A 24,858-nucleotide genomic window follows, 5' to 3' on the forward strand; every position below is an offset into this window, starting at 1 on the left:
AAAAGACAGACACGATTCATGAGGTTCTCATCAACTTTATCAAAACCAGGGAATTTTTAACAGTAGCGATAACTCTTGGCACCTCAAGTACAAAAATAGAACCCAGAAGATTCAACATCACAGCCCAGCTCTCACATTCAGTTGACACACGCTGTGATTGAAGGGATAAATAAAATAAAACTAAGCATTTAAGAAGAGTTAGCAAAACATCTCATCAGTAGGTGTAAATCACTACACACAGTGCTAGCCCTGCTAACAACACGGGCTACAGAAATGGAAAAACAAAAGTTTTTTTTATATACGTTCATGGACAAAACAAACCTCTACATTACTGGTACAACATTCTCAAACACAGTGCTTCATTTCAGGCAGACTAGCTCTGATCATTGAACTTTGGGTAAAACAGAATTGATTGTGTTATTGTAACACTGACAAGGTCTTGGAAAGCATAATTTATTTTAAGCGATACAAGTTTCAGAAGACAAATTTAAAACATTAAACCATGTCTGAAGATTATTAAATGAGCATGGTATTTGGCCTACGCACACTCACAGAAGGTGTGCATCTTTTGAAGGCATTTGGGATGAACAGACAAACAAAATTAATGCTGTAAAAGAAACGCCACAATCACTAAGGGGATAGGAACCATAAGCAGAACAGATTCTAGAAGAGACAAACTCAAGCAACTGTCAGACAGTGAAAGTAGAACAGATGCTAATTAATGGTAAAAAAAATAATTGTAACTGTTCTTAAATTCTTTAGTGACTCCCTTGAGCTGTGGTGTTCTGGCATCTTTGGTTATGCTGTGCTAAAGGACGGTATGTTGCTAAGCTAATCAGGAAGCCCGGGTGTCAAATGTAAGGTGTCCATTTTGGGGCAGGGTGCCCTCAGCAAAGCACTGATTGGCTGATTGTCACAAACGGGAAGATGGGTCTCAGGCAGAGGACAGTGTCCAGATGGGAAAGCCAATCGGGAACAGGGGAGGATGTTGTTTACTCATGAGGATTCTGGCCGGCGATTGCATCGGCCAAGAGCCCAGGCTGAAGGCACTCGATGGGGCACTGAATGTTCTGGAACACGGAACAAAGAAACACTCGTCAGTTGAGGTTTTTTTTAAGCATCTCTTATGAAGCTTACACGGTCAAAAGCCCATGTGTTCCTCGAAGACCAACTTGGCGGCCAAATCAGATCTGAATCGCGACACACACGAACAAACACGACGCACATCAAACAACATCATTACCACATCCTGCCTATGGACACGAAAACAGGAAGTCTGCGGTAACTATGGCGATGTGTTCAAAGCTTCAAAATGGCATTGCCGGGAGGGGGGGGGGGGGGGGAGCACTCACCACTTTGCGGAGGGTGTTGTCTCCGTATCTGACTGGCTGCAGCAGGCTGGCGTCAACCTCAGCGCCCGGCCTGCGACAGTTCTCACAGCGCCAGCCCTGACACACACACACACACACACACAGGTTAGCACACAGACACACTTCAGCGCTATCTGACTCTGCTCACACATTCCATACACTTATCACTCAACCAGCAGAGCCCCCACACACACAAAGGTGTTCCATATACCTGTTGTCCTCCGTAGCAGGTGCAGGTACAGATGGCTCCCAGATACTCCTTCTGCCACTGGTTTCCTACCTGGTACATCTTCCCGTCGTCATAGCAAGTGGACTCATCTACACACACACACACACACACATATAAACTGTATATGAGAGGGGAACTAAGATTCACCGTGGCAGGGACATTAAAAGGGGCAAAATTCACCAGACATTATGTTCACACAATCTCAAACGTCTTTATTAAATGGTTTCACTTTTACGCAAGGTGATGTCAGTCCTGCTGACCAATCACGGCGCGGTGGGCGGGACTTACGTGGCTCGCACTTGAACTCTCCCTTGCCGTTGCCCAGACAGGTGCAGCTCATCATGTGACCGTTATCCGCCTGGCGCTCCCACTTGTCCCCGATACGGTAGTTGTTGCCACCATCATGACACCACTCTAAAAAAATCAAATAAAAACGAGAGAAAATGACAGAACGTGAGTCTCGAGTGTGGACGCTAGCCACGACATGGCAGGTTTAGCTAGCTAGGCGGTTTCCCCCAGAGCCCGATAGCCTACAGTGAGAGTCCCGATAGTTACTAGAGGATTCATAATACCGCGGGGAGTTTACATGGTATTTCCGTACGTTGGACACATCTGGTGAATAAAACGGAGGCGCTTACTGGAAGAGTCACATCTGAAATGGCCACTGCCCAGGCCAAGACACCGACACCACAGCTTGAAGCCAGTCTCCGACATGCGCTCCCACTCGGCGCCAACGTCTTGGTAAGTGGCGGTAAAGGTGTCGTAACATCTGTCCTGATTGGACAGCTCGCCTTCTTGCACTACAGGAAGGAGATAAGACGGTGGTTTGTTGGTTTGAGTGAGGGGAGCCGAGCAAAAATATTTAAATCAACGTCTAGTTTCTGTTATACATTTTATTCAATTAGCAGACGCTTTTATCCAAAGCCATACAGCAGAAGATCAAGGACCAGAAGTGCAAAATTCAAACAGTAAACGGCAGTTAGTTACTTACGGCTGTTGCCGACGGTGACAATCTCCTCCAGGATCTTGTGCTTGAGCGCCCCCTTGAGGGCTTCCACGATAACGTTGTAGGAGGCCCCAGAGGTGAGACCTATCAGAGTGGCACTGGTGGAGGTGCCTGGTATACGCATCTGATGGAGGGAGGAGGGAGGGAGGGAAAGAGAGGAGGGGTGTGTGAAAAGAAGGTTAAGTTTTTGATCTCTGAATTAGGTTGGCAGCCCCTGAGGTTAGGCTACAGATCATGTCTGTAAACCCCCAACCCCCGGCTGGTCCTACCTGGAACATCTTCTCTTCCGTGTGAGTGAGGGGGTTGCAGGACACCAGGTAGGCGTTGCTCTGCTTGTACGGCTTCCAGGAGATGGTGGTCTGGGTCTGGGCCTCCTGGGGAGATCCCGTCTTGTTCTCTGGGAAACCAAAGGCAGAGCCGGGCACGGTCACCCTCACGACAGGCACCCTGTGCCCCTCCGCGTCGGGCAAGGGCACGTACACCAGGGGCGTTTGGGGCCCGTAGGGCACCTGAGGGTGCCTGTTGTTGTTGTACTCAGTGTATTCCACGTTCTGCCCCTGCCCTGGGACGTCCTGCCCGCTGGGGCCCACCAGCACGCTGTTGTCGGTGTCGCCGGAAGTGACCTCGGGCACGTCCAGGATGCTGGGGCGGCCGGGCCGGTTAGGGAGCGGCAGCCCAAGCTGGGATTCCGGTTCTGGTGCGGCAGAGAAGGGTTAGGAAGCAAGCTCGTTAGCTCTGAGGGGGATTAGGGGTCACCAGGGGGGGGGGGGGGGGGCTGGGAATTAGGTAGCTGCAGTCTCACAAATCAGTCAGCAGGGGGCGCTGACGTGTACCCAGCCGATGGCCGGCGATTCTGACTGCACTGCTTCACAAAAGCCTGCCACTGTTTTGGTTTACTGCCGTTGTTCAGCCTTGGTTTACTGCTGTCACTTAGCTTTCGGATGGAGCATCAGGAGGTACTCAGAGTGAGAGGCAGAGTTTTTATTACGGCACAGTTAGAACTTGTAAATAAAGACTTTGTGTAGACAGCCTCTGCCAGGAACGATGCAGTAGACTCAGCTGAGGAGCAAACACATGCTAAGGCTCGCCAAATGCCTTTTTTTTTTGTACTTGTACCATTCAGACACAAAAAAAAAAGAATTTGTTTTGGGCCTGTTTTGTTTTGGAAGCCTTTGAGGGTGTGCGTGTTGTGGTTCCGTGTGTGTGTGGACATGTATAGTACCCAGTTGTAGTCGTGTGCTCATTGGCCATGTTGGCTTGTACTCACGAGTTCTGGCAGTGCCCACCAGTGGGGTGCTGGTCTGAGAGATCTGGAGGGCGATGATCTTGATGATGTACTCAGTATTTGGCCTCAGACCTGGGAGAGGGGGGGTGGGGGGGTGGAGAGATGAGAAGGTGGAGAGAAGAGTTTGGTTTGTATTCTGTTAATCTACACAAACCCAAATCAGGCTTGTTCTATCTTTAGTCTTAACCAACTAGCTAGACTAGACTTTGTGTCATTAAAAGGAGGGTGGGGGCAGCGGGTGGAGTCCACGTACCAGAGATGGTGGCGTAGTTCTGTCCGGCATGCGGGGGTGGGCTGATCTCACGAGGTGCTCCGCCCGCCTGCTCGTACGTGACGTAATATCCTGTGATGCGTGTGGCTGGGGGCTCCCAGGTGAAAGAGATGGAGTTGGGGGTGAGGGAGGTGAACTGCAGGTTGGTGGGGGCCTGGACAGCTGGCTTAGCTACACACACACACACACACACACACACACACGTCAGACACTGTACAAGACTTGATATGTTTCTGATTCTGTGGGGTGTGTGTGTGTGTTCTTACCAGTGCTGACAGTGAGAGAAAAGGGGGCACTTCGGGCGTTGCCGTTTAGAGTGTAGAGGTTGATGGTGTAGGTGGTACCAGGCTCCAGACCTGGGGAAGTTCAAACAAACTGATTACATACAAGGGTTCAGGTGAGGGTGTTGATGGGTAATGTAGTCCAGTGTACCAGTGAGGATGTAGAACAGAGTGCTGATGGGTAATGTAGTTCAGTGTACCAGTGAGGATGTAGAACAGAGTGCTGATGGGTAATGTAGTTCAGTGTACCAGTGAGGATGTAGGTGTTCTGCTCTCCGTTGATGGTCTTCTTGATAGACGGGCGGCTGACCCCGAGGGGCGTGGCCTCTATGAGGAAGCCGGTGATGGGCTCGACCTTGGAGCGCCAGGTCAGCGTGATGGTGGAGTCCTTCACGTCGCTGATACGCACCCGTCTAGGAGGACTGATGTCTGCAGAGAGGGAGCGAGGATGTAGGGAAGGAGGGAGGGGATGTGGAGGAGAGGAATAGAGCACCGAATGAGAAAGATGGAAAGAAGGAGAAAGAATAGTCAGCATAATTTGTCATAAAAGCAAACCAGGTGTGTGTGTGGACGTGGCTGGAGCTGCTTACTCTCCAGTGTGGTGACCTCTCCCTCCAGGGGTCGGCTGGTGACGGAGTTCTTCAGAGCGTAGACCTGCACCACATAATTAGTGGCCACCTACACACACACACACACACACAGAGCATATCAAATCATGGTGTATCACACATATGAATACAACTACACACACCATATTCACCCTCACGGTTAACGTCTATGTATTTTACCATGAGCCCAGTGACTGTGGCTCGTGTGACGTCCGGGGCGATGTTCATCTCCTTGGTGGGGCCGTTGTTGTTCTTGGGGTTGACCACCACGCGGTACCCCGTCAGCCTGGCGTTGGGAGACTTCCAGCTGACGGTGAAGGTGGCGTCGCCCACCTCAGACAACATGAGGTTGGTGGGGGAGGGGATGGCTGGGGGGTGGAGGGGAGGGGGAGAGGAGAGGCAGAGGTGAGGACCTGTAGCGTGTGTGGCCCACCTCCTCCCATCAGTGGCTTGAGAGCGTACCTGTAGCTTATGGGTGTGTGTACCTGTAGCCTGAGTGTGTGTGTGTGTACCTGTAGCCCGGGTATGTTCACCTGTAGCCTGGGTGTGTGTGTGTACCTGTAGCCTGAGTGTGTGTGTGTACCTGTAGCCCGGGTATGTTCACCTGTAGCCTGGGTGTGTGTGTGTACCTGTAGCCTGAGTGTGTGTGTGTACCTGTAGCCCGGGTATGTTCACCTGTAGCCTGGGTGTGTGTGTGTACCTGTAGCCTGGGTGTGTGTACCTGTAGCCTGGGTGTGTGTGTGTACCTATAGCCTGGGTGTGTGTACCTGTAGCCTGAGTGTGTGTGTGTACCTGTAGCCTGTGTGCCCACCAGCGGGGTGCTGGGGGCTCCACCGTGGAGGGCGATGACCTTGACGGTGTACTCTGTGCCGGGGCGCAGACCCCGCAGGACCACGCTGTCGTCCTGGCCGCGCGGCGCTGGCCGCAGCTCTCTCTCGCCCTCCTCGGGGCTGGAGTACAGCACGCGGTATGATGTCACGGCGCCGTCGGGGGCGTCCCAGGTGATGCGCACGGAGGTGGAGTCCACCTCCGAGAAGGAGAGGTCCTTAGGACGGTCCATGGCTGAGGAGGGAGGGAGGGAGAGAGGGAGAGAGGGAAGGAGGGAGGAAGAGAGGGAGGGAGGTAGAGGATTTAAACAGACAGACAACAAAAATAAATTAGCCTCTTAGCCTCATCAAATCGATAACTAGCTCCATTTCTCTATTAGTGTTGATTTGTCTTTCTCTCTCTCTCACACACAGACACACACACACCTGTGATGGCGTTCTCCACAACAGGAGCAGAGGGTTCTCCGTCGGTTCCCAAAGCGTACACGCTCAGAACGTACTCCACCGTCGGCATTAGACCGGTGAACGACATCTCTGTCTGTTCTGTAAACAACAACAAAAACAACAGTCAGACACACCAAAACAACACAAGACTCCTCACCACGCACACCCACACTGCACCTCAGGTGCAGCGACTACCGATGCACCTGCTGGTCAGAGTCTGAAATTGTTTGAATTCGAGTTTGAGACGCTCGGAAGGTTCCGGAAGGTCCTGGTTCCGGTCGTACCAGGGGCCACCACCTCGGAGAAGGAGGGTCCCTGTCCGTTCTTGGGGACGCTGGTGACCCGGTAGCCCTTGATGGGGCCCTGAGCAGGGGACCAGCGCACCGTGAGGCTGTTGTCCTTCACATCCGTCACCTCCATCTGGGAGGGGGACTCCACCTCTGGGGGAGCAGGGAGGAAGGGAGAAGAAGGGAGGGGGAGGAGAGAGAGGGGGAGGAGAGAGAGGGGGAGGAGAGAGAGGGGGAGGAAGGGAGGGGAGGGGGAGGAGAGAGAGGGGGAAGAAGGGAGGGGAGGGGGAGGAGAGAGAGGGGGAAGAAGGGAGGGGAGGGGGAGGAGAGAGAGGGGGAGGAAGGGAGGGGAGGGGGAGGAGAGAGAGGGGGAAGAAGGGAGGGGGAGGAGAGAGAGGGGGAGGAAGGTAGAGGGGGGAAGAAGGGAGGAGAGGGAGGGAGAGAGAGAGAGGGGAAAGAAGGGAGGGGAGGGGGAGGAGAGAGAGGGGGAAGAAGGGAGGGGAGGGGGAGGAGAGAGAGGGGGAGGAAGGGAGGGGAGGGGGAGGAGAGAGAGGGGGAGGAAGGGAGGGGAGGGGGAGGAGATAGAGGGGGAGGAAGGGAGGGGAGGGGGAGGAGAGAGAGGGGGAGGAAGGGAGGGGAGGGGGAGGAGAGAGAGGGGGAAGAAGGGAGGGGAGGGGGAGGAGAGAGAGGGGGAAGAAGGTAGAGGGGGGAAGAAGGGAGGAGAGGGAGGGAGAGAGAGAGAGGGGAAAGAAGGGAGGGGAGGGGGAGGAGAGAGAGAGATGTGATCCCACACTACAACCAAAGTGCTATAAAACATTTTTTTTTATCCCAACAGTTGCTACAGTACACCCTGCTCCACACACACACACACACACACACACACACTGTTACTGCCCAACTCACCGGTCTTGTGTCTGACGTAGATGGGGGTGCTGGAGGCGGGGCTGTCCCCTCTACCGGTAACGGCATAGACGGTGATGGTGTAGTCGGTCCCGGGGTTCAGGTCAGAGATGGTAGCGGTGGACTGAGATCCAGGGATGGTAAACTCCTTAGGAGTGGAATGCCCACCTGGAGGGAGGGAGGGAGAGGGGGGGAGGGAGGGAGAGGGGGTGGAGCATTTAAAGGTGAATACAGTGTTTTTTGTCAGCACGTTGACGTGTCTAGGTGAAGGACTGGGTTTAGAACTGGGGCCTGCTTGTGTTTGAAATGAACCAGCACAGCAGCTGTTATCAGCTGATCCGCTCACATCAGCTGGTACTCACCCGTCTCTCCGTGCGTGATCCTGTAGTACCGGACCGTGACAGAGGGGGCGTCCCAGCGGATGGTGATGCTGGTGGGGGAGGAGGACTGCACCTCCAGGTCAGTGGGAGCGTCGGAGACTGGGGGGGGGGGTGAGAGGGGACAGGGTGGGGGGGTGAGAGGGGACAGGGTGGAACACGCTAGAATTACGATGTGATGAAACTGTCTGGGCTGTTACGGTTGGGCTGTGACAGTTGGGCTGTGCCAGTTAGGCTGTGACAGTTGGGTTGTGACAGTTGGGTTGTGACAGTTAGGCTGTGACAGTTGGCGGTCGTGGGACTCACTGGTGGCCTGAGTTCCGCTGAGGGGAAGACTCTCCTGGCCGTTGCTCACGGCGAACACGTGGATCAGGTACTCTGTCTCCGGAGCCAGGCTTGTCAGGGTGAATTGGGTCCGGGTCGGGGGCAGCCTCTCGTCCTTGGACCTGCCACCGCTGGTCATCTGGTACCGTATCCGGTAGCCGGTGATGACAGACTGTGGCGCCTGCCAGTGGACGGTGAAGGAGTTGGTGAACACTTCAGAGAAGTCCAGGCCGGTGGGAGAATCCAGAGCTGAGGAGACACACACAAACGCACACACACACACACACAGATACACACACACACACACGTTCAAGTTTAATCCGAGAAGCTTTAAACAGGTAGCCCTCGTATTCAGGCTCAGTGACAGTGTTCAGGCTCAGTGACAGTGTTCAGCCTCAGTGACAGTGTTCAGGCTCAGTGACAGTGTTCAGGCTCAGTGACAGTGTTCAGGCTCAGTGACAGTGTTCAGCCTCAGTGACAGTGTTCAGGCTCAGTGACAGTGTTCAGGCTCAGTGACAGTGTTCAGGCCCAGTGACAGTGTTCAGGCTCAGTGACAGTGGTACTCACTGGTTCTCTGCGTGCCTGTCAACGGGCTGCTCTCTCTCTCCTCGTACACACACACCACGCTCACACGGTACTCCGTGTTGGGCATCAGATCTGCAAGACATCAAACAACTGCTGGTTAGAACCGGAGGAGGAGAAGGACTACAGGATGACTGGTGAATCTGGAGGTTTCTAAGGTTACAGCATGTGTATTTTTATTTTATTTTTATATTAAGTTTTTCTTCCCTCCCTCTTTTACTTTCTTCTTGTAACCATAACAACAGAGAGACAGAAAAAAACGGACAGACAGTCTGAGGACGTCTGCAGTCACATCCAGGACAAGATCGAGCTAGCCAATCAGGAGCCTTACTCTGCACGAGGTAGGTGTTGGTGGCTCCGCCCACGTTGATCTCCTTGATGTCGGTGTCGTCGGTGACCGGGTGGTAACGGATGACAAAGCGTGTGATGTCACTGAGGGTGGTGACGCTGGGCGCCGTCCAGGTGACCCTCATGGTGTCTGGGCCAACACCGCCGAAGATCAGGGTGGTGGGGGCTGGTAAGGCTGGGGGGTGGGGTGAGGGGGTGGGTGAGGGGGTGGGTGAGGGGGTGGGTGAGGGGGTGGGTGAGGGGGTGGGTGAGGGGTTAATACAAGTGGGAGAGACTATTCCGATGGGAGTCTACATAGAATTTCTACATCATTGGCTACATGTGTGATAAAAGAATGGAAAACCCCTGATTACATTGATTTTGGTTCAATCTGATCCGAGTATGTGGAATTTCTACGTCATTGGCTACATGTGTGATAACGGAATGGAAAACATCAAATTAAATTGAGGACAGTTTTGGTCAACAGTGTGTAAAGTAAAGTGTACATGAGTCAAGGTGAAAAGCGACATCCACGATGACAGGAGGCTGGATCCTGCATGTCCAGAGAGACACACAGTAATGTTAAAAGTCAGTTATTATACTCTTTATCACGAGGGTTGTCAAGCGCCTCTTTCTCTCTCCTGATTTCTGATATCTTTTGTCCGCTCTGGGATTAATCCCAGCTATATCTACACTTACAGATGCTACTACCTGTAGAACATTTAAAGTGAAAAACCTTTTAAGTGAAGCTAGAATTCCATCAATCGAACAAATGCTTTTGCCAATAAGACATTCGACATGGAACTTCAAATAGTTCATAAAAGTAGTTTTTTTTGTATGATTTAGACTTTTTTTTACCCCTTTTTAAAAGATTTACCCCCACCCCTGGAATGAAAGGGGTCAAATCACCAGGGTGTGTCTGTTTTGTAACCGAGAACGGCTCGCTCTCGCCATCCTCCGTCACCGTGACGATGACGATGTCGTAATCAACTCCGGGTTCCAGCCCTCGCACCGTGTAATAACCGCTAGCCGAGTCCACCATGTCCTGGACGATGGGCATGCTCTCGCCGGACGCCAGCACCGTTATCCGGTAACCGGTGAGGGCGGTAAAGTTGCGGGGAATCCAACGCAGACCGATGGTGGTGTCGGTAACGTCGACAAACTTGACGTTGTCTAACGTGGGTATGTCTGAAAGGGTTAAGTTGCGGCCGAGGCGCAGGCAGAGACAAACACAAATCAGCCAAGATTACGCTAATTACAACAAGCACGTAAATTACATTCCCAAGGCACAGACATTTAGACAGTGTAGCCATGCTGGAACGATTCATAGATTGCTCCAAAAATTACAGTAAAACACAAGATACAGTTCACATTTCTAAATTAAAGGCAAGGCTCACGGGAGGCAAACAATAAATTTGTGTTTCTTCATTTAAAAGGAAGCCCATACTCATGCAGGTCACACAAACTTGCACAAACTTCAGTCACGGTTGAGGTGTCAACCAAACTTGCACAGCCATGTAACATGATACAGTTCAGCCAATGGCCAAGTTAGTAGGATAGTGTGTCCAATTAAAGCTTCATAAGAAACGAATGATACACAATGAAGATAGAAGAAAGGAGGTATTAAGTTTGAATCATTTAAAGCATCCATCACCATCGTGAGTTATTCTGCTTGGCCAGGCTGTACTTCAGACAGACTGAAGATTATTTAGTTTTTTAAGGTAAAAGATCCAGGAAAATGTCTATTTTATATAAACGGTACCAGAAGGAAATGGGTTGAATCTCAGAGTAGAAATTTTTGAAATATGAGAGTTAGGGTTGTTTAAAACTGGTCCACCTTGAAACCTTCCTCATATTTCCTGGCCCTTGAATTGATTGATAGCCAACTCGTTCGACTGAGTCAGGCAGATTCCAGCTAGCTGTTGATCTGCAGGCCAGCTGTGCGGATGTCAACTGATCTTCGTCCTGATCCACGATCTGCTCAGTCTCTGACTAACAAAGGGTTGGGATTCAACCCACACACACTCTCCGCAAGGGAACTACAACATTTACCGTTTAACCAAAGCAAATCCACCGTTGAACTCAAACGGGACCGTTTTACAGTTATTTTTGTGTTTGTAAACTTTGTGAGGAAAAACTGGGTTTACAGCGGCAGAGGGCAGGACTAATGAGGCTCCATCTTGGTCACCGTGGTGATTCCTACCTTGGGTGACCGTGTCGGACAACGGAACGCTCTCCAGGTTGTCTTTGATGGTGAACACGCTCACGTTGTACTCAACCCCTGGGCTGAGGTTCTCCAGGGTGCACGAGTTCTGATCCGGCTGGACAAATTCCTCCAGGGAGTTTCCTCGCTGCCCATTGGTGGGCGTGCATGTCACTCTGTAGCCTGTGAAGTCTGTGAGGGGGGCGGGACGTGGTGTCCGGAGGGGTAAAGAGAGAATGTTAAAAAGATTAGAGATTGACAGAGAGAGGAGAGAGAGACAGACAGAGAGAGAGAGAGACAGAGAGAGACAGCTTGGCACAGAGGAGAGGGGAATGGGAGGGTCAGTATTTACCTGGCGTTTTGGTGCCGGCCCATTGGACGAGCAGCTCACCGTTGTTGGTGTTGGGCTGCAGGACGAGATTGGTGGGTGGAGACAGGACTGGGGCGGGGGGGGGGGGGTGAGGAGGACACACACAGTCACATTAGCCCCAATGCCTCATCCCTCTGCGTCAACAGCTACGTCAAAAACTACAAATCCCTGCGCACACCTGTCTCCCACAATAAACAGATTCTCTCAGCGTTTGCATTCCAAATTGAAAAGGAAACCACTAACAGCGACGCATCGGGAGAACATTTCTTACGCGTGACAACTTTTCCGGTGATGGGTTTGCCGCGGTTCCGTCCGTTGACGATGGGCTGGATGCTGTACGAGTAATCTGTCCCCGGGGTCAGGCCAGTCACGTACACGCTTCCTGAGTCAGAGGTCGCGTCTCTCGGAGTCTCGCCCGTTTGGCCGGGCCGCACCGACAGCTGGGAGGGAACAGAGACGTAGAGGTCAGAGGTCAAACATCAGAGGTCAAACATCAGAGGTCAAACATCAGAGGTCAAAGCGAGGAAGCGAGTGACGACTCGTGGAGGCGGTACCTTGTAGCTGAACCTGGGAACCGGGGTCCACGTGATGATGATGGAGGTGTCTGTGACGTCAGTGTTGAACGGAGGGTTGTTTCCCATTTGAGGAGCTGGGGAAGGGGGAGGCATCAGTTAAACAGTTCTCTAGACACTGTAATGGGTTCTTAGACATTCTCAAATTTTCTAACAAGCAAACATTCCTTGGCCACACAGCTTCCCATTCCCTCTCCTACTCACTAGTAGTGAAGTATCCTGTGACGGGCTGGCTGAGCACGTTCTCCTGCTCCGAGTGCAGCACGACGGTGTAGGCCGTGTCCGGGCGCAGGAACCGAAGAGCGTACTGAGCCACGCCCCCCGGGATTCTCTGCAGGGTGGGGGAGGAGCCTTCGATGCTCATGAAGAGGCGGTACCCGGTGACTGTGGCGCGAGGGGCCTCCCAGACGATCATGGCGCTGTCGGAACCGACGTCGGTGAAGCGGACCCCTGTGGGGGTGTCTGGCTCTGGAAGGGGATGGATTGAGATCGACAAAACGTCACCGTTTGAGTTTGTGTCGGATGGAGGCGTTACCGTGTTCGAACTGAGGCAGGCTGGGGGTTCCTGAACGGCATTTTGAAAAGATTGTTAAAACATTTACATTACATTTAGTCATCACAAGTGCCTTGCCCAAGGACACAACTTCATTTGGCATGGTCGAGAATCGAACTGGCAACCTTCAGATTACTAGCCCGACTCCCTCACCGCTCAGCCACCTGACTCCCTTTCTATTTTGAAAAGATTTGGTAAAAGCAGGAGAGGCACTCACTGGTGGCTTTCTCTCCGACCAGAGGCTCACTCTCCACCCCTCCGTTGATGGCGTAGATGTGGAAGCGATAGAGCGTGCCGGGCTGCAGGTGGGTGATCTCAGCATAGGCATTGGGCGAAACTGGCAGGACCAGGGGCTTCTGGGTAGTGTCGCCAGGGACGACCGGGGTGAAGGTGACGCGGTATCCTGAGACTTCGCTGGGCGGCCCGGTCCAGGTGATGGTGATCTTCACGTCCGACACCTCATAGAACTGCAGGTCGGTCGGTGAAGGCACTTCCTCTGTGGACAGGAAGTCGGTTCAGTCGGTCAGGTGAGAAAAGTCAGGCCGTATTCGTTTTTTCCACGCTGGTCTTAAAAGTGACACTTGAAAGGCATTTGTAACTCCTACCAGCAAAGCTAAGATGACAGTTGGCGTAACACATTGGAAAAGGCACAGGAAATGGAATTCAGAGAAACGCTATCCTCGTTTGACTTTTAGGGGACTACCAAGAAGTCAGTCTGAGACTGTGTCAGTTGTCAACAACTCTGATCCACATAAAGGCAAGAGGACTGACCGAGAATGTCTACACTCAGGTGTGTGTGTTTTGTGTGTGTGTGTTTTCCGCACCGTCAGAACATAAATCAAATAGAGACATCAAGAAGTTAATAAAAATACCATGCTCAGTTTTTATAGACTGTGTGTGTGCGTACCCTTGCTTTTGTGTCTTGGTTCACGACATGAACGTGTCGACTCACTACGGGCTGTGAGTATCTGTCTGGGTCTGTACGTAAGCGGGTACATACAGTAGTGTTCCCATTGGTCCGCATAAATCTAATAGGAAACCATGATTATCAGCCAGGAAGCTTTCAGCTTCACTTGGCCAATCATAAATCAAGACATTCAGTTGGCTCAGAGGGTTGTCACTCGAGCCAAACAGCCAATGGCCAACCTTGACAGGGTGGAGATAAAACCCAACCTCAGTTCTGCTTTGGCCTCACAAGGCAGAGACCAGGCCAAGCTCACAGGTCGTCCAGCAGTCTCTCAGACTCTGGCACGGGCCCCACGATCACTAACAAACAAATAGGAGGACAGACAGTGACTTCATTTTCTCCAGAAAGTGAATAAAAGAGAGAGAGGGGGATGGAGGGAGAGAGAGAGGCTGTTTTAACCTCCAAACCAAGATTTGTATAGATTTACAGTTCAAGTTTTTTGAATGAAGACCATTCGCTGAATCTAATCAGACAACTCAAATGTATCAGATAGGCATCTGTTTGATTTAGTCCAGTCGATTCATCAAAATCAAAATCTATTTTAAAATCTAATCAAAGTCTATTCTACTCGCTCTAGATCTACGGCACATCAGGTGTGTACCTGGCTGGGGCTCTCCTGCGGTGTTGACCTGGACGAACACGGGCACGCTCTCCTGGTTCTCCTCCACAGCGTAGATGCTGATGTTGTAGAGCAGGCCGGGGCGGAGGTCGCTCAGGGTCACGGACGTGGCGGTGTCCGGCAGGGTCAGCTCTGTGCTGCTTCCCTCGATGGACGGAGTGTAGATGACTCTGTAACCTGGGACGGACGGAACGTAGGAGACGTCAGGGGTTGATTGTGTAAAGAGTGTAAAGAGAGCGAAACACAGAAGAAAGCACACACATGAACACACTGATACGAACACATTCTGGTTTTTCTTACCTAGTGAGTCTCGTTCATGTTTTCGAAGCGAACCAATGCAGGCTCACACACACACACACACACACAGTGTTCTCTCACCTGTGATGGGGGCCTGGGGTTTGGTCCAGGTTATGTGGATGGAGGTTTCCTCCACCTGGTCGATCTCATGATCCGTTGGAGCATCCGGGGCTAGTGGTGGTGGGGGAACAGAAAAACGTTTGTCACCCTCCTGTATGTGTCCATGAAATACCACTCTAGTCCAGAAGAAAACTGTAGTTTTATGTGTCTGTATCCTAGACTGTTAGTGTGGGTTTTAGAAAGAAGGAGAGGAGGGGAAAAAAGGGTGGGAAAGAGAGGTGTGTGTGTGTGTGTTACCTGTGGTCTGGGATGTGGAGAGGATGAGGTTGTCTCCCTCCGGTAAGACTTCGTACACGTTGATGTTGTACCTGCGACCAGGCAGCAGCTCAGCGATGTTCACGGAGGTGGAGGATCGAGGCAGGTCTGGGGGAGGGGCAGAGAGTTAGATCGACTGTCTGTCAGTCTGTCGGTTGGTTTGGGGCTGTCTGTCAGTCGCTCTGTCTGTCTGTCAGTTCGTCTGGGTCTGTCTGTCTGTCAGTTCGTCTGGGTCTGTCTGTCTGTCAGTTCGTCTGGGTCTGTCTCGGCCCCCTCACTCACCCAGGACCTTGGGCTTGGCTCCGTCCTCGCTCAGCTCGTACTCCACCCTGAAGCCGGACACGGTGTCAGAGGCCGACACCCAGGAGATGACGAAGCTGTTGGAGGTGATCTCCGTCACCGACTCAGAAGTGTCCACCACAGAGGGGAGCTGGTTGGTCTCCCCTTCCGAGGTGGCGACTGGAGGGAGGGAGGGAGGGAGAGGGAGAGTGTTTAGATCAGGAGACATCAGGAGAGAAAAGTTAAAAAGTAAAGAGACCTCGACAAATAAGATCACGATATTCGGCACAAGAACCCCCAGGGATACAAAGTCCTCGGCGGTCAGACGCTCAGGTGAACTTTCACCTGATCCGTAGAGGCACTTACGGGAGCCATAGGTGGTGGTGAAGTCGAAGCGGGTGACCTCGCGGGTTCCGAAGCGCAGGATGCTGATGAGCTGGCCCTCGTAGGTGACCCCCGGTCGCAGGCCGGCGATGGTGTAGGAGTTCAGGCTCCCTGGGATGGTGACTTCCTTCCAGGGAGTGCGTGTGTGTTTCTACAGGGAGGGAGGGAGGGAGGGAACGTCAAGGAGCCGTCTGGAAAACCTCAGGCTTAAAACGACAAGGTGCCACTGGAGGTTTGGACTGGGGTCTGAGAAAACTGTTCGGGAAAAACTAGGAACTGTTCCTTGTCTGAACTCAACGTCCAGCTTCACTTACACTCCCTCTCTCTCTCTCTCTCTCTCTCTTTTTCTCTGTATCTCTTTCTCTGTCTCTCTCTTTCTCTCTCTCAGAGCCAAGCCCTGTGCCCAGCGTGGGCAGAGCTGACGCAGGCTTGCAGTCTTGCCAGTCTGTCTTTTGGAAACCTGGGCTTTGGCTTTGAGATGTACTGTAGGCAAACTACAGGCTTTTTTCACACAGAAAAGACAGAATAAGAGAGAGAGAGAGAGAGAGAGAGAGAGAGAGAGACAGAAAGAGTGGGTGTATAATGAGGTGAGAGTGGTTTGGCTCTCCCTAAAGAAATACGTACTTAACAGGAAAAGTGTTTGAATTCAATTACGGGGTTGTAAAGATTTCAAACAGTTTGCCAAATCAAGAGCGCTTCAAAGACAGTTAGAGTGTGTGTGAAAGAGAATAAAACTGTTTTTCTAACATAAGATTAGTCACCCCCGATGTTAAAGGTCGTTCACAACTGTCCAGCAGTGTGTGGGTGTATGGGTTTGTTAGAAGTTCAACTACACCATGCCCTCGTTTTTCCAGTGCTCAAACTTCAATAAACAGAATAAACAGTTTGTTCTCTTTCAAAGAAAGTTCCAGAAACTGTTTGAACAAACCTTCCTGATTATTGACAGGGTGGATCAATACAAACTCAACCACATTGCCTACACGACAGTCACTCACACACAGAGAGTTAGTGTGTCTGTGTGTCTGTATGCGTGTGTGAGAGAGCTAGGTCTGGTTGTAAACACAGGGGAGTACTCACCACTCTCCACTTCAAGATGTACTGGGTGATGTGGGCCGTGGAGGGTGGGTTCCACTGGATGGGGTGGGAGTCAGGCTGCTTCCCTGCCTCCGTGATGATCACCTGGACGGGGCGATTGCCTCCTGGAGGAGACAAGGAGGAAATGTCAAGGTGGAGATAGAGAAACAACCGGCATGTTGAACTACACAAAGACAAAAATAATAAGCTATGATGAGTTGAAAACGAGAGAGTCAGATGGCTGAGCGGTGAGGGAGTTGGGCTAGTAATCTGAAGGTTGCCAGTTCGATTCCCGGCCGTGCCAAATGACGTTGTGTCCTTGGGCAAGGCACTTCACCCTACTTGCTTTGGGGGGAATGTCCCTGTACTTACTGTAAGTCGCTCTGGATAAAGGGCGTTTGCTAAATGACTAAATGTAAAACTGCGGGTGCATATTTATCATCTCCAGCAGTGGTCTCGAATCCTGTTCCTGGAGAGCTGTACATTTTTGCTGCCAGCACAGCTACCACTGATCTGATTCAACACACAGCTAATTATTAGAATCAGTCACACCATACAGAGCAAGAGTGTTTTCGCGTCCCCACTCCACCCCTGAACACCTGACCATCTGTTGCCTCAGTCTCACAGCTCTGACCCCAAACCACCGCCCTAACACACACACACACACCCACGGCATTGTGGGTAACGTAGTGCCTTCAGTCTCTACTGTCTGAAAGTCCCACCAAGGTGTTATGTTCCTCTCCACCCAACCTCAAACCTCTACATCAGCACACAAACAGACACCCTCTCCTTCCCAGGTGACCTTACAGGAGCTGAGACAGGCCTGGGAAGCATTTGGAGTCCTGAGGTCAGGCCGTTTACCCGACAGGCACGTTACACAAACATACACAGATATCCAACATGTACTTTGTACCAGTGGGCTATGGCTGAGAGGAACTAGGCTAGATCTATGTACATCGTACACGCATTATTATGTTTCGTTTGTGTTCTTGGTTTGCGAAAAAGATTCAGTACTACTTTACTTGATGTTTCTTTGTGGGTAGATGGTAGCAATAATTTAGTATGACTTTCAAAATCCTGTCAAAGTAAAGCCACTCTGCTGCAATCTGGGCTAGAGCACTTCTTACCGTTCAGGAGGATAATGCAGACAGATGTGATTTCAAGCTTAAACGAAGACTTAGCCCCCCGTGGTAATTACAGACAGGAAGTATGCGCTGGTGATAAACATCCCCTCTCCATGCTCTGGTCGCACCCTTCCCAGCATGCTATTGCAGCACCACTCAGCTGCACAGTGGGGGGGGGGGGGGGGGGGGGGCAAAAACTCCCACACTACAAAGACTAGGGGAAGGGGGTGGGGGTGGGGGGGGGGGAGCGAGAATGGGGGATGTATGCGACCTTCCCTATTTGCCGGACATCAAAGAATTAGCGGAGGTGGTGAGTGTGTTGCCAAACCCCCCCTCCCCCTCCCAGCTTTGATTTCAAAAGGGTTTCAGTAACAGGGGAGGTAATGGGTTAGAGTGGGCTGAAAAGTGGAGGGGAGCAAACATAGATTAGGTAGCAGTATCTCTTTCTTTCTTTCCCTGCCTCTCTCTCTCTCTCTCTCTCTCTCTCTCTCTCTCTCTCTCTCTCTCTCTCTCTCTCTCTCTCTCTCTCTCTCTCTCTGTCTCAGGCGTCCCAAAGTATGTCGTAAATCAGAGAGGGTGAGTTGAGGTAGAGTAGGGAGGGGCCGGAGGGCGGGGGGGGGGGGGTGCAGTCTACGAGGTGAGAGGTCTCCTGCCTCATCCCATGACATCAGCGCAGCTTTAACATTTAGCTGTTCACGAGCGCCGCTCAAGCAGGTTCTCAGTGATGATGTCACACTCACTCGTCCCACCCCCTTCCGTGCCCCTGGCCAATCGGGAGGCCTCTTACCTGGGTAGGTCTGCTGGGGCTCGCAGCTGAGCTCGCCGATGCCGTTGCCGTAGCAATGACAGCGGTAGCGGACGTTGTGGATGACCTTATCCCAGGACTCTCCGATCTGGTGGAAGTCTCTCGTCTCAGGCTCCTGGCACTGGTCTGGGGAGGGAGGGGCCAGGGGGTCAGGGGTCAGAGGTTTAATATCGTTGTTTAAAATGTAAACGTGAAAACGCCATTAAGCTGAAACGTACAAAGACGTGACTAGACGAGGCTTAGAGGACATACAACATACACAGCAGGTCTCAACGTGTTCATTTAACGGCAAGAGTGTTTAAACGGGCCCATGAGAGTCATGAGAGTGGACTTAAGTAGGATGAATTTCTCTGGTGTAAAATTAACTCTAAGCAATTTGCTGTGTAGATCTACAAAACAGAGGCAACTAGTCAGTGGGAGCTGATTGGAGGAGGAACCCACCAATGGCGTCACACTTCCAGCGCCCCCGCCCTTGGCCGAAGCAGGTGCAGTTCATCATGTAGCCTTCGTCGTGACGCTTGGTGAAGGTCTGGGACACCTCGTAGGTCAGGCCTTCTACGATGCACTGGTCTGGAGACGGGGGAGGGGCCGAGAAAGGAACACAAAGCAGTTCAGCGTGAGTTCGAATTTCTTTCTTTTTTTTTTTTTTTACGGAATACATATACAGAGAGAATTCCTGCCAAAGACAAGAACACCCAATAAAGGAAGGGAAAACACAGTGAAATAACATAAATCTAACATCTATGTGAAGAAGTCTTGGGTGACTAAAACCTTTGCACAGTTCTGTAAATGTATAACCCATTTCTACAAATTTCCAATGACACATTTTGTCATGTATGCGTTTTCTAAACGGCAAACACAGCAAGGTGTCGACCCCTGACCTCTGAGCTGGGAGTAGGCGATGCAGCTCCACTCTCCGCGCCCGTTTCCCTGGCACGTGCACTGCATCATGTGACCCATGACGTCGTGGCGTTTGTCCCACTTGTCGCCCACGCGGTGCATGAGGCCGTCATTGGTGGTGCACACCTCCTCGTGGGCTGGATGGAGGCAGAGGAGGAAAAGTAGTCAGGGAGTGTGTGTGTGTGTGTGTTCACGAGGGACTGGGACCTGCACTTTTGAATTTATACTTTGCTTGAATAGGTTTTAAATCTCTGCCAGTGTGTGTGTGTGTGTGACTGTGTGAGTGTGTGTGTGTGTGTGTGTGTAACAGGACAGGATGCAGGGAATAAATAGTGGCTCGGAAACATTAAAAGTCAGTTGAAAGTAGTTGGAAGCTCAAATACTTCCAACTGAAAATCACCACATTTTCCCCTGATAATAATTACGATATTTACCTTCACGTATAATACGTTTCATGCACATAAATGTTACAACTCTCCAAATACCCTTAACTCCGAACACCCACACACCCAGACTCACCAGCCATGGGGCAGAACCCATAGTGCTGTTCTCCGTCGTAGTTAGTGGTGGTGCCACACCACTTCATCCCGTCGCGGCGCCCGTCTGCGGTGCAGTCGCTATAGTTACGCCCGTTGTACAGGAAGGGGAACTGACACAGGGCGCCGTTAGAGTTGCCACCACGGGTTGTCACCAGGGCTGTGGGGACCACACACACAGGTTAGATATTTCCATTTTAATGTCATTATCTATTATCCAGAAGGTAGTTTACTGTTTTTGTACATGTAATATGATAAATACAACATCCATCACTTCATTCTCATCACTCGTTCATGTAAGTATCCGATCAACACCCTCCTTTCCATCCAGCCAGCCAGCCACAAATCGTATATATCCATCTGTGTCACCTTAATCCATCCCTCCATTTCTCTATCACCTCTTTTTCTATCTCCACCCCCTCACCGTTCTTCTCAGTGCAGAAGGAGTACAGCTGGTCGGTGTCGTAGTCGGAGGAGATGGAGCACCAGAGCTGCCCGTCGCTGCGCCCCTCTGAGGTGCAGGAGTAGTGGGTCTTCCCCTGGAACACGAAGGGGAAGGCGCAGGGCTGGCCGTCCGAGTTCCCCCCGTACACCTGGGACTGGCCCTCTGGGAGGGAGAGAGGGAAGGAGGGAGGTAGGGAGGGAGGGAGGGGGAGGGAGGGGTGGGAGGATAAGACAAGAAGTGAGATTCTGTGATCTCCAGATAATGTTTGTGTGAGGTTCTGCAAGCGGGCAGTGCTTTCAAAAATGACGCATATCCTGTTCCGAACACACACACACACACTCACCCCACTCCTCACAGCTGACTCCGTTCCCCAGGCAGGTACACAGCATCTGCTTGCTGCCCTGGCTCCTGATCCAGCGCATGCCGTCGTGGTATGAGGCTCCGGAGTCCGTGCGACAGGTGCCCTCGGTGGGGGGCTCTGGCTGAGGGACCACCTGGGTGGTGTGGATGTTGGTCACCATGTGTGTACCCGTACCTGCGGACCAACGACACCGGGCAGGAAACACACCGTCAAACATTCAGGTGATGTGGTCTTCGTCCGACCGAGGTGGTTGGACAGAACGCGGAGGGCTGTGGATGGCTGGGGTCGGTGTCTGTGCGGGGAGGTCTTACCCAGGCTGGAGGAGGAGGAGGAGGAGGAGGAGGTGGTGTGTCGTTCACACTTCCACTCCCCGCGGCCGTTCCCCGTGCACAGGCAGTTGAGGCTGTTTCCGCGGGTGTCTGTCTTGGTCCAGGTGTCTCCGATACGGTAGGATCTCCTGGTGTCCTGGTCATTACAGCGGTCTGGAGGGGTGGGGGCAACAGTGGTCAGCAGAGAATGTGTGTGAGTGTGTGAGGTGAGTCAGGTGGCTGAGCGGTTAGGGAAGCGGGCTAGTAATCAGAAGGTTGCCAGTTCGATTCCCGGCCGTGTGTCCTTGGGCAAGGCACTTCACCCTACTTGCCTCGGGGGGAATGTCCCTGTACTTACTGTAAGTCGCTATGGATAAGAGCGTCTGCTAAATCACTAAATGTAAATGTGTGTGTGTGTGTCTGTGTGTGTCTGTGTGTCTGTCAGGGCACCCACTCACTTCTGGATGAACAGGTGATGCGTCCACTCCCCTCTCCTAGACAGGTGCAGTCGATCATCATCCAGCCCTGGTATGGCTTCTCCCACGTCTCACCCACCACGTAAGACGCTCCAGCTGTGTTGTCATAGCAGCGCTCAGCTGTGGGCAGGAGCGGGGAGGAACTCGGTTAACTCTACAAAAAAATGCTGGATTGTCGGCAAATGAGTCCAACTTCACAAGCAGCGATGAAATCGAATGCGCTGTGATGTTTGACTTGTTCAGCAAACTTGGCGTGTTGGAGCGGACATCAAATATTTACACAATTTTCATTTCACATAAATTTCCATCAGACTGTAGGACTTTGAACTGTTTCTTAAATTGTTTTGAGGACTGAAAATCCTACACACAAAGTATAGCTGCTAACTTCATACTGGAGCCACCACTCACTTTCACTGCATAGTTAACTGCTAAAGTAAACGTTCCTCTTACGACATTACACTCACCAACGGGTTTGCAAGTCCACTCTCCCTTGTTATTTCCGAGGCACACGCATTCCAGCATGTAGTCACCCGTGTCGTGAGGCCGTCTCCAGGTGTCCCCGATTTTATAAGACTGACCTCCCTCGTGGCAGCGGTCTATAAAAAGGCAATAGCTTATGAATACCAGTTAGTTCAAAAGGAGACAAATATTGGTAACGGTGCAGCGAACTCACTTGCAATGGTACAGCTGATTTTGCCCCGGTTAGAACCGATGCAGGTGCAGTCCCACATCATACCGTCCTTCGGTCTCTCGTAGGTTTCACCGACACGGTATGTCCGATCGTTGAGTTTGTCATAGCATGACTCCTCCACTACGAAAACACGATACTTTAATTAACGGTTTCTGATAGAAGATACTCCATGCGTAACGGCCGTGGGGTCCGCGCGCACTCACAGGCGCACCCACGGTAGAAGTAACACCTAATTATAAAAATGTGATAGAGATCTCCAAAGACTACTCAAGAATCACGAATAACGAAACAAACGTGAGAAGGAGTTTTTTCTTTTTTTCTGCAGCTTACCTTCAGGTTTTGTTTTACATTTGATCCCTGACGCACCGTTGCAAATGCACAGTAACGTGCTTCCACGGTAGGCTTTCTCCCACTGCTCGTTGAACCTGAATGAATGACCATTCTCATCGCAGCCAACTGTAAAAAGAGACAGAAACCGGGTCACGAGCAGACAACACCCGTTAATTTTCAATTGACATGAGTTGGAGTTAAGATTTCAATGGACATTGGTCAATTTAAGTCGCTGAAAAGCTATATGAAGAATGCATTCGTTTTTCTTTTCTTTTTTTAATTCACTCTCACAATCCAACTAAAACGGTATAATCTCTTCTTGAAAATGCATACGCTTTAATTAGTCTATACATACCTTGAGCAATGGAGTCTGCGGATGTTAGTTCGGGATAAACTTGTTGCTGGGTTTGTCTTTTGCTTTTTCCTTGGTTCTTTGGCATACAATGGACAGCGCTGGTTACGCACAGTGCAACGAGCAGCCCGGTAACGGGGCTACGGGTCATTTTGGAATATCTAAGGGGGGAAGATGTCCAATTGTCTTTCCCAGAAAGTACTAAAAGTCCCAGAGTCTGTCGTTACGCAGTGTTGATATTTTTCCCCAGATGCAGCTGTTTCCTTTCAGCTGCCCCTCTTTTGCAGCCGCTGCAATAGACCGATTAACTGGCTGTGGGCCGTTTATATAGTACCTGCTCATCATTTAAGGGGAGGGACTTTGGAGACCACGGCGCAACCCACAGGCACCAAACACGCCCGTTCAAAACCACAAGTGAATGCAGTAAAGGTCACCAGCATGTTTTTTTCATTACATTTCTAGAAGGTTCCTTACTGAGCCATTGTGTCGATCCCAAAACGTATTATGTTATTCTTTAATCGAATGACATTGTTGCCAATTGTTCATGCCTCCTATCACAAAGATTAAGTCATATTCCCAAAATATAGTAGATCTAAATGGATACAAAAAACGCTGTTTTGTAAAGAAATAAATTACGATTGGTAAATAAATATTCACTGCTTAAGTGGGGCGTCTGGGAGATGGGGGAAATATGGCTGGGAGAGGGGGGCTGTTGGCTACACAACTCTGGGTTCCATCATTACTCACTGGGTGGAGTGGAAATGGATGGGGGGTGAAAGTTCACCCGAGACAAACCCAGACGTCTGATACTTAGGCTAAACATAAAACAGGCCAGATATTTTGCAAAATTCTTTGTTCTTCGTAATTTCATACTTAAAACAGAAGTTGATCCTCGTCCTTCTCCGCATCTGTCAATCATCTTTCTTTTCGTCAGTCAGCCGTTTTCTTGCGTCTTATTCACTGTGTGCGCGCGTGCGTGCATGTTGTGTGTGTGTATGCCTACGTTGAACAATCTAAAATATATATAAATTATATTTTAAAACATTCGACTTCGTTTTTTGAAGCCCATAAACGGGAAACTATGTATTGTTCCCTGCAAACAGTGTAGCCCTAGAGTCAGACACAGAACAAAACCAGTCATCAGTCATGCGTGGTTGATTTGGGTACTTTTCCTATAAAAACAATTGATATTTCGGAGGATTGAAGAAATGTTTAAAGAAGAAGGAAAACTGGAATGAAATAGGGCATTCGTAAATCATGTTAAGTCAATGAGGGAAGTTATCGGTAATTGCAGCCGATTGTTGGCCCACGGCGTAGAGCCAGAAGTGACGGCGACGGAAGCAGTAATTGTGCGCATGTAGGCCTTGCAGTTTTAATCACGAGAGCTGCTGTGCGGTCTGTGGCTTAAGTAGCGGTAAAGAGAAAGCGCGTTTGGCTTGTAGTAACCAGTCGTGGTAGAACGAGCTGGCCATTAATTGTGAAACAAGTTCTGGAACAGAAAAGAGAACACTATACACGTTTTCTTGTTTTTTACCGGGAGTAATTCACTAAACCACTCACATATATAAAACTACTTCGGCCAATAACAACACATATTTTCCACTGGTGAAGCTACTTAAGGCGGGGAGGGAGTCCGACTCGGAACACACAGTCTGCAGTACCGGAGCACAACGAGTACAAAATAAAGGTTTTTGGAAAACGGTCAAAATTCCGATCGAA

The 24,858-nt window shown here is 50.9% G+C and overlaps 1 protein-coding gene across 5 annotated transcripts; it reads right to left on the bottom strand.

The window, feature by feature from the left end:
• Nucleotides 1-19: 19 nt before the first annotated feature.
• fn1b (fibronectin 1b) lies at nucleotides 20-23,438 on the bottom strand. 5 transcript variants are annotated; one of them, XM_062446639.1, is made up of 46 exons: nucleotides 23,143-23,438; nucleotides 22,788-22,913; nucleotides 22,440-22,577; nucleotides 22,231-22,362; nucleotides 21,749-21,886; nucleotides 21,294-21,464; nucleotides 20,965-21,156; nucleotides 20,601-20,783; nucleotides 20,160-20,336; nucleotides 19,622-19,777; nucleotides 19,182-19,310; nucleotides 18,723-18,866; nucleotides 16,815-16,936; nucleotides 15,720-15,888; nucleotides 15,357-15,533; nucleotides 15,057-15,182; nucleotides 14,781-14,870; nucleotides 14,385-14,579; nucleotides 13,034-13,312; nucleotides 12,468-12,731; nucleotides 12,246-12,340; nucleotides 11,963-12,131; nucleotides 11,674-11,760; nucleotides 11,322-11,513; nucleotides 10,028-10,306; nucleotides 9,123-9,314; nucleotides 8,777-8,866; nucleotides 8,192-8,458; nucleotides 7,871-7,987; nucleotides 7,512-7,676; nucleotides 6,606-6,761; nucleotides 6,304-6,420; nucleotides 5,843-6,112; nucleotides 5,231-5,418; nucleotides 5,033-5,120; nucleotides 4,692-4,871; nucleotides 4,428-4,517; nucleotides 4,144-4,332; nucleotides 3,873-3,962; nucleotides 2,875-3,299; nucleotides 2,591-2,729; nucleotides 2,238-2,399; nucleotides 1,888-2,013; nucleotides 1,582-1,688; nucleotides 1,353-1,448; nucleotides 20-1,070 (listed from the first exon to the last, which is right to left on the bottom strand). In XM_062446639.1, exons 1-46 carry the CDS (start codon nucleotides 23,288-23,290, stop codon nucleotides 993-995), a joined length of 7,410 nt encoding a protein of 2,469 aa, XP_062302623.1. In that variant the 5' UTR covers nucleotides 23,291-23,438; the 3' UTR covers nucleotides 20-992. The 5 variants fall into 5 exon arrangements, with proteins under 5 accessions (XP_062302623.1, XP_062302625.1, XP_062302622.1 ...); XM_062446641.1 differs by having other exon boundaries at nucleotides 2,875-3,002; nucleotides 20,965-21,152; nucleotides 21,287-21,464; XM_062446638.1 differs by having other exon boundaries at nucleotides 20,965-21,152; nucleotides 21,287-21,464.
• Nucleotides 23,439-24,858: the final 1,420 nt, after the last annotated feature.

The sequence above is a fragment of the Osmerus eperlanus genome, chromosome 21 (assembly GCF_963692335.1).
Source record: "Osmerus eperlanus chromosome 21, fOsmEpe2.1, whole genome shotgun sequence".
NCBI classification, from domain to species: Eukaryota; Metazoa; Chordata; class Actinopteri; order Osmeriformes; family Osmeridae; genus Osmerus; species Osmerus eperlanus.

Coding starts and splice junctions, on each gene's coding strand:
- fn1b (XM_062446638.1), bottom strand. CDS start 23,290: ATGACCCGTAGCCCCGTTACCGGGCTGCTCGTTGCACTGTGCGTAACC. Junction 14,580..14,780: donor ACCCCAGGCCCCCATCACAG/GTGAGAGAACAC, acceptor CGTCCGTCCCAG/GTTACAGAGTCATCTACACT. Junction 1,449..1,581: donor CCTGCTACGGAGGACAACAG/GTATATGGAACA, acceptor TGTGTGTGTCAG/GGCTGGCGCTGTGAGAACTG.